The sequence below is a fragment of the Micropterus dolomieu genome, linkage group LG21, assembly GCF_021292245.1.
Source record: "Micropterus dolomieu isolate WLL.071019.BEF.003 ecotype Adirondacks linkage group LG21, ASM2129224v1, whole genome shotgun sequence".
In the NCBI taxonomy this organism is placed as follows: domain Eukaryota; kingdom Metazoa; phylum Chordata; class Actinopteri; order Centrarchiformes; family Centrarchidae; genus Micropterus; species Micropterus dolomieu.
In genome coordinates this window covers 34,802,038-34,814,091 of record NC_060170.1, presented here as the reverse complement: position 1 = coordinate 34,814,091, position 12,054 = coordinate 34,802,038, and the positions used below count along the sequence as shown (strand labels likewise).

At 46.1% G+C, this 12,054-nt stretch overlaps 1 protein-coding gene across 3 annotated transcripts; it reads right to left on the bottom strand.

Annotated features, from left to right (window-relative positions):
• Positions 1–10: 10 nt before the first annotated feature.
• On the bottom strand, positions 11–11,950 carry tti2 (TELO2 interacting protein 2). 3 transcript variants are annotated; one of them, XM_046034815.1, is made up of 11 exons: positions 11,789–11,950; positions 9,720–10,233; positions 9,433–9,632; positions 7,251–7,308; positions 6,941–7,069; positions 4,878–4,970; positions 4,526–4,719; positions 4,284–4,427; positions 1,662–1,821; positions 1,451–1,550; positions 11–368 (listed from the first exon to the last, which is right to left on the bottom strand). In XM_046034815.1, the coding sequence occupies exons 2-10, from the start codon at positions 10,230–10,232 to the stop codon at positions 1,464–1,466; spliced, it is 1,578 nt and encodes a 525-aa protein (XP_045890771.1). In that variant the 5' UTR covers position 10,233; positions 11,789–11,950; the 3' UTR covers positions 11–368; positions 1,451–1,463. The 3 variants fall into 3 exon arrangements, with proteins under 3 accessions (XP_045890771.1, XP_045890772.1, XP_045890770.1); XM_046034816.1 differs by having other exon boundaries at positions 11–212; XM_046034814.1 differs by having other exon boundaries at positions 11–327; positions 11,789–11,949.
• Positions 11,951–12,054: the final 104 nt, after the last annotated feature.

The following is a 12,054-nucleotide window of genomic DNA, read 5'->3' as shown; positions in this document are numbered from 1 at the left end:
GTAAATCATGTTGTAACACTTAAAATCAAAGCGTGAAGCAGCGAAAGTAACGTCCGCTCTGCTCTGTGTTCGAGGCTCGTCTGCGCTGCAGTTTGTGGAGTCAGCAGGAGGATCTGGAGGCGAGACGACTGGAGGCCGAGGACAGTTTACTGGGTCTGAAACACCGACTGGACCAGCTGGACTCGCTGCTCACACACTGATGTGTGTTCAGACTGCTCACAGGGGAAACAGAGAGGAAACCAAAGAGAGCTCGGGTTTGTTTGCAGTGAGGAGACGCAGAGTTAAAGTCCTTTTAGGAGCCGTCCTGCAGCTTCACATGGAGTCGCCCTGATGAAGAACCGTCGTCAGACAAACCACAAACTCCCGATCTTGGAAACAGATTTGTTGAAGCAGACATGGATGAAAAGTCCTTAAATAATCCTTTCAGTATGATTAACCCTGGTCTCAGTTTCCACACATGTTGAAATGACTCGACAGGAAGGTTTGAATCCCGCAGTAAGTTCTTCAGACAGCAGCTGAACCGGCTGCAGCGTATTCCTTCCTGTTAAAATGGCGTCCACAGAAAGAGCATCTTGTTGCCAGCGACAGGCTCAGACTGTTACGCCAGGTGTCCGAGGGACTCCAGGTGACCCCCTTTGTTTTTCACAGGAAACTCTCGCTCTGAAGTCCGGTGAGAGGCGAGTTGTTGCCGGAGGACGCCGGTGGAAACTTTTTGTTGTGTACGTAGAGGAGCTGCTAGCAAGATCTCACCAGATTTCAGAGCGAGACTTCAGTTTCCTGTTAAATCTGTCGTCATGGTAAAGATCCGATGATGCTCTAGTGAGCAGCAGGTATAACGTGACGTCAGGTTTTAGTGAAATGTACTTTAAATGGACAAAGCTCTGTAAAGACAAGTTCCTGTTGTTCTGCGGGGATCCTCTCCATGATGCCGTCAGACCCCTGGTCTGTCGCTGGCAACAAGAAGCTCTTTCTGCGGACGCCATTTCAACAGGAAGGAATACGCTGCAGCCGGCTGAAGCATCTGCTGCACGAGTTCAAACCTTTCTGTACCTACGAGTCAACATGTTTGAACATCTACAATTCAAATCCATCTGCTGAGAACAGCTGATCAAAAGCTCCAGAGCAGCTACTAAATCAACCTTGTAGTGCGTTTGTTTTTTACAGCCGCTGTTTCTACGGCTCTTTACCACACTGACCAAACTTCTGTGTACTAAATGACTGAAGATTTCTGAGGTCTGAACGCAACACTGAGCCGAACATTAAGCACTTAAAGACCTGAAGCTCGTGGTGCCTTTGTGGAAACATGTAAAACATATTGTTGCAGCTGCTTTGTTATATTTTACACCTGCTATTTTTCTTTGAATTAAAAGTTTTTCAACTTGTTTTAGCATCGAGTCGTCTTTTGTCTCTGCTTCTTAAAGCTAACATCTTTTCTCTCACACCTCCTCACCTGGTCTGTTGCGTCACCTCTTTGTCATCGTAGTTACTGTCGCTAGGCAACTGAGCACCTCAGGGCTGCAGCAGCTGCTGTCGACCTGCTGGAGGAGAGGCTGACAGACAGACAGGTGAGGGTGAATAAAGAGCTCTGCAGCCCACCTCACTCTGTTCGAACGAGGCCGACTCTTCTCTGTTAAACATCAGTATATTTATATGAAACCCACCTGGAGGGCTCCCTGTGAGCAGCCGTCCAGCAGCTTGATGCACAGAGACGTTTCATTCATCAGCTTCTGTCTGACCGAATCACCGAGCTGAGAGTCCGAAGAGACGTCGACCAGCAACTTCAGCAGGCAACGCAGCAACACGTCGACACGGCACGCCATCCTGAGAGAGAGAGAGAGAGAGAGAGAGAGAGAGAGAGAGAGAGAGAGATGAGAACAGCAGCATTTCCTCTGTTTGGCCTCTAGAGGGCAGCGTTGTCCCACCTGAATGCTGTTTAAAGGAAACCGACCGAACCTGCAGACAGCAGCTCTTCATGATCACACTGAAAACACCATTAGAGAAAAACAGACCTCTGAGTGACTCTGCTGGCTGTGGTAGCTTTCAGGTTTATAGCTCAGGTTTCCTTCACTTGTTTTATTACTTAGCCACCATTGTCTCTTCGATGCTACGTTACGATTAGGTAGAGCGTAACATGACGTGAACCTTTTAGCTGGAGTTCACAGCAGGTTGTGATTAGCTGAGTCAGTAAAGAGGCTAACATGGTGTGAAACTGATTTATACCACAGCTTGGTTTCATTCCCTGTTTTTACACTTGCACACCTGTGAAGTAGTCACACTTTTTGATCTGTATTACACTTTCATATTATGACACCAAGTTGGTTGTGAAGTTTAAATAAAGCGTGGAGCTGCGACAGCGGTCACATGTTAGAAAGCTGAGCTTCAACAGAATTATTAATTAATATTTATGTTATATTTAATATTATGTTTGTGTTGAGGCTGTTCAGTTATGTGTGTTCAGGCAGAAGTGGTTAAAAGATAAGTCTAAAGAAGCACAGAACACAAAGGACAAGAAAAGAAACAAAAGAAACAAGAAAAATGCAATCGCAATACTATAAAAACATATTACAACATTAAATCAGTTTGTCATCATTTCTACGCACACAATAGATGATTTACTGGATAAGTTATAGCCACAGACTGCAGGTCTTCAAGTATTCATATCCACAAACCTATTATATGTTGAACTTCTTTGCTAGAGGGTTTTCAGATCCAAACCGATTTGAAAAACAGAACGACAGATTTAATCTCTTTTTTAAACCAAAGAAGAGAAACTGGATGAACTGGAGGCTGAGAAGAGGGAATCAGCAGGTTTATCCGACGCGCTGGGAACGCTTCCTGCTCAGCTCGCTCTCATTGGCTGCTGCAGGTTTCTGATCTGAGGCTCCCTGATTTTCTAATCGTAGATGTTAAACTACGGCATCATTTGGGCCGATAATCTGTTCAGATCAGTCCAATCATCTTCCAGCGTGCGTCCAGCTTTAGTTTCTGCTGTTTTGGAAACGTTTGTTTTTATTTTATTTTTGTTGCGGTTTGTGATGATTTAGTTTCTGTTTCTGGGCTGTGGGGCGTGTGTAGAGTTGGGTATCATTTAAAAATTTATAATAACTGTACTAAAACCAGTTCCCTTAAAGTGACACCGATACCAACAGAGTACTTCATTCGGTACCTTCCATAAAACGCCACCTGTTGAAACCACAGTAGTTGATTGGCAGCCTAATATTATTTTTATCGTCGTTATGGACAAGCAAGGTGATCCATTTTATTTTATTCTTGTTTCAAATAACTGTTACATAAAAGTGTTGCGTAATTGTATCACATGTTCCTCATCCTAATTAGTTCATCCTCACTGGTGGTATTAGCCTATAAGGGGAAAGACTGCAACTTGGGAGTTATTTTATATTTGAATGAGAGAAGTGAAATAGTTTAGTGACCCAATAAGTTGTGGGAAACAAATTAAAAAGAATTTCTTTTCCCATATGTGTCGAAAGTAAACAGAGAATTATTTTGTTAATTTTCAATCAAACTGAATTGAAAGATCTCAGCGAGCTTTTTCCTTTAGTGGTGAGCCGCAAACCTCCAAAAATACGACAGTCACAAGTATAAAATGAGTCGTTGTCTGTTTAAACAAGTCACTAAACTAAAGACTCACAAACAGAGTAAAGAGAGGCTGCACGTCCAGCCGATCAAAACAACTACACCTGAAGCAGCTGCAGCCGGAGGCTCTGTGAGTAAAATCAGCTCATCGCTGCTGCGCCACAAAAGCGTTAATCGATATGATAGAACGCAGCGATCGATAAAAATGTACAAAGACGTGTTAAATGATTCCACGAGATTAAACAAACAGAAAGCCGAGCTTGTGGTGATGAACGTGCAACAGCGACTAACACTTCTGAGACGCAGCCGAAGGGGAGAGGCTGTTAAAATCAGCGTGGACTGAGCGCGTTCAGACCCTTTTTATACAGTTTATAAAGGGAAAAAAAGGCGTGCTCTTCTCTTTCTTTCCGTGTGTCGCTTGCGTGTTTGGCTGCAAACAAAACCAGACAAATAGTAATTTTTTGCTGCGATCTGGTTACAAAAAGTATCGACTGAAGTTCTTGTTTGACTGGTGACGTTTTGATTCTACTTGATCCCGGGCTGTTTCGGTTGATACCATAAAGGTACCGAGTAGCGATACTCATCCCCTAGGTGTGTGTAGTGAGAGTCCTCAAATATAAAAGTACTACTACTGCGTGCGTGCGTGCGTGCGTGCGTGCGTGCGTGCGTGCGTGCGTGCGTGCGCTCACCGCGGCCAGGCTGCTCTGCTGGTTTTCTGCAGCACCTCCAGGATCTTCAGTCGACTCGTCTCTTCTGGCGGATCTGTGACCTCCAGGTATCCCAGCACCACTCGCTCCAGCCGCCGCAGGTGTCTGCACACCGCCACGCCCATCCTGACCCCAAACACAGAAACAAACGCACCCTGAAACTCTGCTGCCACACAACAAACTCCACCCGCCTGCCGCTGCGCCGGGAGTAAATATCAAACTACCTGTCTATGTACGGAGGCAGAGCGGCGGCGTAGACGCGCCGCAGCGCCACCTTGTTCTCCGCCTCCATGTGCGTCAGGACCAAACGCAGCACGTCGTCATGGCGACAGGTCTTCCTGCGGGGGGAGGACGGGGCCAGAGAGGAGGGGGGCTTCTCCAAAACCAACAGCAGGTCCAGCAGACAGGACAGGACCGGCTGCAGAGAGACAGGTTTAATCACCTGATCACAGAGTCGCACCGCTGTGCTGACATCACTTCCTGTTTCCCGTCCTCCCCTTTATTTGAGTGTGAGAGATTTAAGCTTCACACAGCGTCTCTAAGACGATCCACTAACAGCTCTGCAGTGTGTGTTACCTGTATGACCGCAGCCTCTGTGGTGTACAGGTGTTTGAACAACGCCTGGTAGAGAACTTCAGCTCTGTTGAACTGACGGAGATCTGCAGCCGGCTGAACACACAAACACCATCATCACCACAACATGTCGTTACACTGGTACTGATCTTGAACTTACATGCACTTCATGTTATACATTTGAACTTGTCATATTATGCGTTCTGGGCTCCAGCTGCGTCTCATTATGAGATCCTGTGTTTGCATAATGACAACGAAGCTGAATCCTGCAGAACCTACATGAGACGTTTAAAGTCGTTCACAGGCTCCTCCTGACCTGCAGCCAGAAGTTTTTAACGACCTCACTGACGCCAACCTTTTATTAACAGCCATATGGAGGATTTAAAGATTGATCCACGAGTCCTCGGCTCATAAACGGTGACTCCTCAAACTCAAGAAACCCCAAAGAGAAAATTTTACAACATCTGGAGACGTTTTCCGTGTTCACACGTCTGATTTATTTTCAGTTTTACTTAAAATGATGGCGAATCGAAAATGTGCTCAATCGTTTTCGGAGTTGTGACGCTCCGCAACCGTCAGCGGGGGGAACTAGCGAGCCGGCCGGCCAGTCAGCTCACAGAGGCCTCGACAGACACGCAGACCTGCAGCCAACACGGCAGAGAGTCCAGAGTAAAGACCCACAGCTGTAAGATTCAAGGCTTTAACTTAAATCAAAAGACATCTGGAGATGATGTACAGAAAAATGTGGTTTGTGAAACTAAAAAATAAATAGAAATAGTACTAAAGGGGACCGTCTTTGCTTTATTATTATTATTATATTAGACATCACATTGTTAGTGTACAGTTGAGTTGTGGTCGCAGTATTTGCTTTTGATTTATTTTTTTTTTAATTTATGTGCAAATATATCTTGTTAAGTTCAAACCTACAGTTAACCTGATTCAGAGCTTTTTGTTTTGGATGATGAAGTCTGGCTGCAGGATTCTCAAAGTTAAATTCAAGACTTTTTTTAATACCACCTAGGATGAAATTTAATGCCAACTTCACTGCTGTTTAATGGAATCTGTATGAATTTTAAGCCCGAGAAAATTGTTTACAAAGTTACATGAATTTAATAAAACCTTTTATTATAATACATTAGTATTTAACACACTATAGCTTTTTAGGGAGTGTTTGTACTAAAGATAAAAATGAATCAAGGACGTCACTTTGTGGTGAGACATGAGGGTTCAGATTAGGGGTGTGAAGATACACTTAGCTCACATGCACAATTCACAATGTTGGGTTCACGAGAACAAGACAAGAAGATATTTTAACTATTTGATGAAATATTCAGTGCTGCATTCTGGAGACATTTCCTGCACAAGGTTATGGTAGAATTATCTTTATTTAAATAAAGTGATTCAGATGTTTTTAGCTTAAACGTTTTTGAACAATGCACATTTGTTTCTTTTATCTTTAAATTGTATGTTTTCTTCTTGTGCAAATAAACCTCTCTCAGTATTTTCATTTGTTCTTTTAACATTTCTTGTTGCAAGTCATTTTTCAGAACATATTTAACAAATGCTTTAAAAGACACGTCCCCAGTGTCCACAGCGTAAATGACATCTATGAAATGAATCCAATATTTGTGCACTGAGAACTCTTAAGGGGTGAAATCAAAAATACAAACAAACTGTGTGGATGTAGTTGTTGCAGTTAGTTACACCCCAGGCGAACACGCCACAGTCCAGAGCGTAAAGCTGAACACTGACAGAAACAGGAACCTGTGCTGCTGTAGAACATCAGAGTCACACCAAACAGAGTGAATTATAAAGTCTCACACACACAAAGTATTCATCTGTGACGTTACAGCATTAATTAATCCTACGAAAGGACAAGGAAAATATGTAAGACCTTGGTAAACGCAAGAACGCACCGTCTCAAACAGTCAGCAGCGTTCTGCGTGCTCGTGAAGTTGCAAGTTCATTCTGCCAAGAACAACTAACGAGAACGTTCTCCCAAGAACACAAGTCCGTTCTTTGCATTCTTGGTTTTGAGAATATAATTGCTGTGTGTGCGTTCTCACCGTGTGGAGCACGATGTGGTGCAGACAGCGAACTCCCAGCATGCAGTTCTCCGGTCTGTAGTGGTCGTTGAGGAGGAGGGACGGGGGGAGGAGGAGGTGCAGGTGAGGGGAGAGAGAGGGGCGAGTCACCTGCACAAAACATTCACACACAGAACACCTGAGCGGTGACGTCATCCTGGGATCAATGAATCTCTTCTTAATAATCAAAGTCAGACGTCCGCAGATGTTTCGCTTGTTAAGACTTAAACTGTTTTATAACTTAAAATCTTTGATGACGTCGTCGTCGCCGCTGAACAAAGGTCAAACTCACCTGCAGGAGAGTCCAAGCAAACACCAACTTCACTGCTTCACATCGCTGCCACGAGTCCCTGTAACACACACACAGTCCACATTACACTGGCGGTCTGCCCCCCCCCCGTCGCCACCAGACCGTGGGGATCTTTGAATGGGACTCATCAGAACCGGAGACAAGAGAGCGGCGGCGCCGTGACGGAGGCGTATGTTAGAAATCCCACACACACACACTGTTGTCCTGAAGCTGGCTCGTGTTTTCACTTCCACACATCCTGAAAATCTTTCCATTTATAGAAGTCCAGAAACCCGATACGTTACTTTGCAACGTTTTTGGATTGAACGACATGTTTCCTTGCAACGTTCCGCGACGGGCTTCGGGGTGTGTTTTCTTCTGTTTGGTGGGCGTGTCACAGGTGTTACCACAAGTTTGTAAACGCAGCGGTGTTAAAAAGGCAGGACATGCAGGGCGCTTGCGTTCACAGCAGGGTGGACTGTTTTGACGGTAACAGGAAGACCAGCAGGTGGTCATAATGTTACGGCGGATCGGTGTCTACAGGCTCGTCAATCATCTTCCAAGAATGACCATATTTCATTAATTAATTTTAAATTATGGATCTATGATATTTAAATATTTTATTCATGTCCAAACTAAAAAGGTCCAGCGTTGACAAAGTTCCGGTCAGAACTTCTATTCTGGGTTTTAACCACTAGATGGCGCTCAGTGACTGTACAGCGGCAGTGTTGGAAGAAGTACTCGGATCCAAAGTATCACTATCACAATGTAAAAGTACTTCATTGCATGGCATCAAGAGATGACATCACAAAACAGCAAGAAATAGTAAATCATTCCATCAACAAGAAAAAAAATAAAATAAAGAGAAGACGTTTGATAAATAAATGACTTGATAGAGGAGCAGTTCCTGTTTCAGACTGAACGCAGGTCAAACCCGTTTAACATCATACTATCAAAGATTTATATTATGTATAAATGTTTAATCGCGTCGTCAGGCACAAAATTGAATAATGAATTCTAAAGTAGTGTGTTTTGCACTTTTAGGACTTTACAGCAGTTTGTCCATTCAGGCTCCTGTAGAAACATGTAAGAGGAGCCGCGGTGCATCTAGATAGAACAGAACAGTTCATTATGTGAGGTTTTTGTTAGAGCTGCACGATGTGGAGAAAAAGTCGCATTAAGATTCGACTTTAATGCAACAAATGCTGCTCAGAGTCAACTCGCTTAATTATCAAGGAATGAACAAAGTCCTGACATTTTGAAATGTGTATTTGTAAACTTGAACAAAGTTAAACAATATTCAAGAATAACTTCAGTGAAACAGAACGAGGGCGGCGTGTTGCTCTGCAGAGGAGGCGGCTGGAAGCAGCAAACTGCACACGAGCGTGTTAGATAAAGACTTTACTGTTAGTAGAACAATTATATATTAAATACTACATTCATTACAGGGTCATATAGTTTTTTACCACTAGTCGGATATTAAATCCAGCTGTTTCATTTCTGTGGGTTGGTTTTATTTATTTAATCCTTGTGCAGGAAGACGGCTCTACGTTAATTTGTTAATGCTGAATATTAACTTGTCAATAATCATATTGTTCAACATTTAATGATTTGCTGTAGCACGTCAAACTTGTTTAACGTCGCGCCCTATCCAGGCTGTGATTGGTCGGTTGACGAAAAGTGAAACTGAGGAGCACGTCGGCTCTGTGAAGAGCTGAACGTGTTGAACAACTTAAGGCGCCGACACGGCGTTAAAACGTTAGATGGTCAGCGAGCCAAACCCAAACCTTCCTGATCTTCTCCCTGTTTTCTTCTGTCTGACGGCTTCAGCTGCTGCCGCCGTCTCTCCGTCACAGAGCGACCGGCGTTTCTCTCGGTGCTCCGGTGACGAATCCGACTATGTTTTGAACGCTTAGCGGCGCGGCGGAGCAGGAGGAGGGGTTACGGTAGGTTGTTGTCTTAAAAGTAACTCGCTCACTGCTCATAAATCATTTTTCTCACTGTACGTCTGCTTTTCTGTTTTAGAGGTACGTGCGAGAGCCCGGTGTGGGCGGAGCTAATGAATCACACACTGTTTGTGGTCATGTAATCGCACATGACGACATCGTGATTAGATTAATTGTACTTTAACAAACAAAACGCAGCTACAGACGATATTTGAAGGTGGAGAAACATAAAAACGAACTTGGTCAGCTGAGGCCGCAGGACGTCCAGGACTCCTCCCAGAATCCCTCTGCTCGTCCGGCCCCCCTCCTCCCGCTCCGCGTCCTGACTCCCGCCCCCCATCAGGAGGTGGGCGGAGTCCCTCCAGCGCCCAGCCTTCAGCAGCGCCTCCTGCAGGCTCTGTGCCGCCGCTCTGGAGGAGGAGCTGGTCCACGCCTGATCCTGAACGCACACACGGGGACAGAAAACGAGAGTTTAAAAACATCGTGACTCGACTCTGAAGAGGAGGTTACGGACTTCACTGATCACCTGGAAATGTGTGACAGCGAACACGCAGATGGGAGGAGCTACAGTCAGGAGCAAGCCGGTCTGACCTCCTCTGGCTCCGCCCCCTGACTCCCAGTTTCCCAGAGTTCCCAGCAGCGCTCTGAGGGCGGAGCATACCGGTCCAGCTCGGGCGGGTAAGCTCTGATAGGCCGCAGCCGACGGGGAGCCGCAGTCGTCTTCGCAGAGCGGCAGAGCTGCGCAGCCAGTCACAGCACTGACCAGAGAGCCGTACGCCGCCCGAAGCCCCGCCCACCCGTCATCCTGACTGGCTGAGTTTGGGGAGAACAGCCAATGAGGATCTGCTGTTCGGAAGAGCTGTTCCACACGACCAATCAGGGAGCTCGTTTCAGAGTCTGTGGACGCACCAATCAGCTTGTCCTGCAGCCGAGACAGGAGCTCTGTGATTGGAGGAAGAGAGGGAGAGGGGAGGGGCTTCTCTGAGGAGGAGGAGCAGGGAGAGAGATGAAGGTCATGAAGTAATAATGAGAGCTCCATTCTGAAGAGGAGGAGGAGACAGAGAGAAGGAAGAGGAGAACATGAGGAGGAGGAGGAAGAGGAGGAGGAGGAAGAGAAGGAGGAGAACATGAGGAGGAGAAGGAGCAGAAAGAGAGAAGGAAGAGGAGAATATGAGGAGGAGGAGAGAAGAGGGAGGAGGAGGAAGAGGAGGAGGAGAACATAAGGAGGAGAAGGAGCAGAAAGAGAGAAGGAAGAGGAGAATATGAGGAGGAGGAGAGAAGAGGGAGGAGGAGGAAGAGGAGGAGGAGAACATAAGGAGGAGAAGGAGCAGAAAGAGAGAAGGAAGAGGAGAATATGAGGAGGAGGAGAGAAGAGGGAGGAGGAGGAAGAGGAGGAGGAGAACATAAGGAGGAGAAGGAGCAGAAAGAGAGAAGGAAGAGGAGAACATGAGGAGGAGGAGGAAGAGGAGGAGGAGAACATAAGGAGGAGAAGGAGCAGAAAGAGAGAAGGAAGAGGAGAACATGAGGAGGAGGAGGAAGAGGAGGAGGAGAACATAAGGAGGAGAACATGAGGAGGAGAAGGAGCAGAAAGAGAGAAGGAAGAGGAGAATATGAGGAGGAGGAGGAGGAGAGAAGAGGGAGGAGGAGGAAGAGGAGGAGAGAAGAAAGAGGAGGAGATAAGGAGGAAGAGGAGGAGGAGCACATAAGGAGGAGGAGGAGCACATAAGGAGGAGGAGGAGCAGAAAGAGAGAAGGGAAAGGAGAACATGAGGAGGAGAACATGAGGAGGAGGAGGAGGACATGAGGAGGAGAAAGAGAGAAGGAAGAGGAGGACATGAGGAGGAGGAGGACATGAGGAGGAGAAGGAGCAGAAAGAGAGAAGGGAGAGGAGAACATGAGGAGGAGGAGAGAAGAGGGAGGAGGACATAAGGGGGAAGAGGAGGAGGAGAACATGAGGAGGAGGAGGAACAGAAAGAGAGAGGAGAACATGAGGAGGAGAACATGAGAAGGAGAAGGAGCAGAAAGAGAGAAGGGAGAGGAGAACATGAGGAGGAGGAGAGAAGAGGGAGGAGGACATGAGGAGGAGGAGAGAAGAGGGAGGAGGACATGAGGAGGAGGAGAGAAGAGGGAGGAGGACATGAGGAGGAGAACAAATGTAAAGTTCAGACAGGAACATTTTTCAGGCATCAGTAACGAGCTGCCACCTTCACGTCACTGTGGAAACACGTGGTCAGAAGCTTCATGTGTTTATTCTGTATGATGCTGATGACGCAGAGCAGCTGCTCATCACGTGATGACGCAGAGCAGCTGCTCATCACGTGATGACGCAGAGCAGGAACAAAACTCATCTGAAAATGTCTGTTTTGGTGACTGGACTACAAACATGGAGCAGCTGTAAAACCTCTGACATCACTTCAACACATATTAACTAGGAAATGAAAAAGCTTTAAGTTTATTTGCACAATAAGGAAACAGGAGAAACAAAAATAACTGTTATATTTTTATATTGATGAATATTGTCACCTGCCTGCTGAACGTTTAGTTTCTCTTTATATATATAAAATATTGTTTTCATAAAGACTGAATCATGTCTCACCTGCGCAGCTCGTTTAGCTCGCGCTCTGCCTCACAGGTACTGACGCCGGGCTCGAGCTCGGTGTCAGGTGTGACCCGCCGCCTCGCGAGCAGCAGCTCTTCCTCCTACACGTGCAGAAAACGCAGCTTTTCAAACACGCAGGCTGAACGCTCCGGAAGCTTTACAGGGAGGGACCGTGTGCTCCGACAAATCCCTCCGACCGGGGACACGTTCCCGCAATAAGTGGTTCCTACCCTCGAAATGCGACTTCGCGGCGATGGACAGTA

Excerpts from the sequence above, each read along its gene's own strand:
- tti2 (XM_046034815.1), bottom strand. The coding sequence starts at position 10,232 with ATGGAGCTCTCATTATTACTTCATGACCTTCATCTCTCTCCCTGCTCC. Across the intron at positions 9,633-9,719 it reads TCGCTGTCACACATTTCCAG|GATCAGGCGTGGACCAGCTC; the intron begins GTGATCAGTGAA and ends GTGTGCGTTCAG. Across the intron at positions 1,551-1,661 it reads GCTCACAGGGAGCCCTCCAG|CCTCTCCTCCAGCAGGTCGA; the intron begins GTGGGTTTCATA and ends TCTGTCTGTCAG.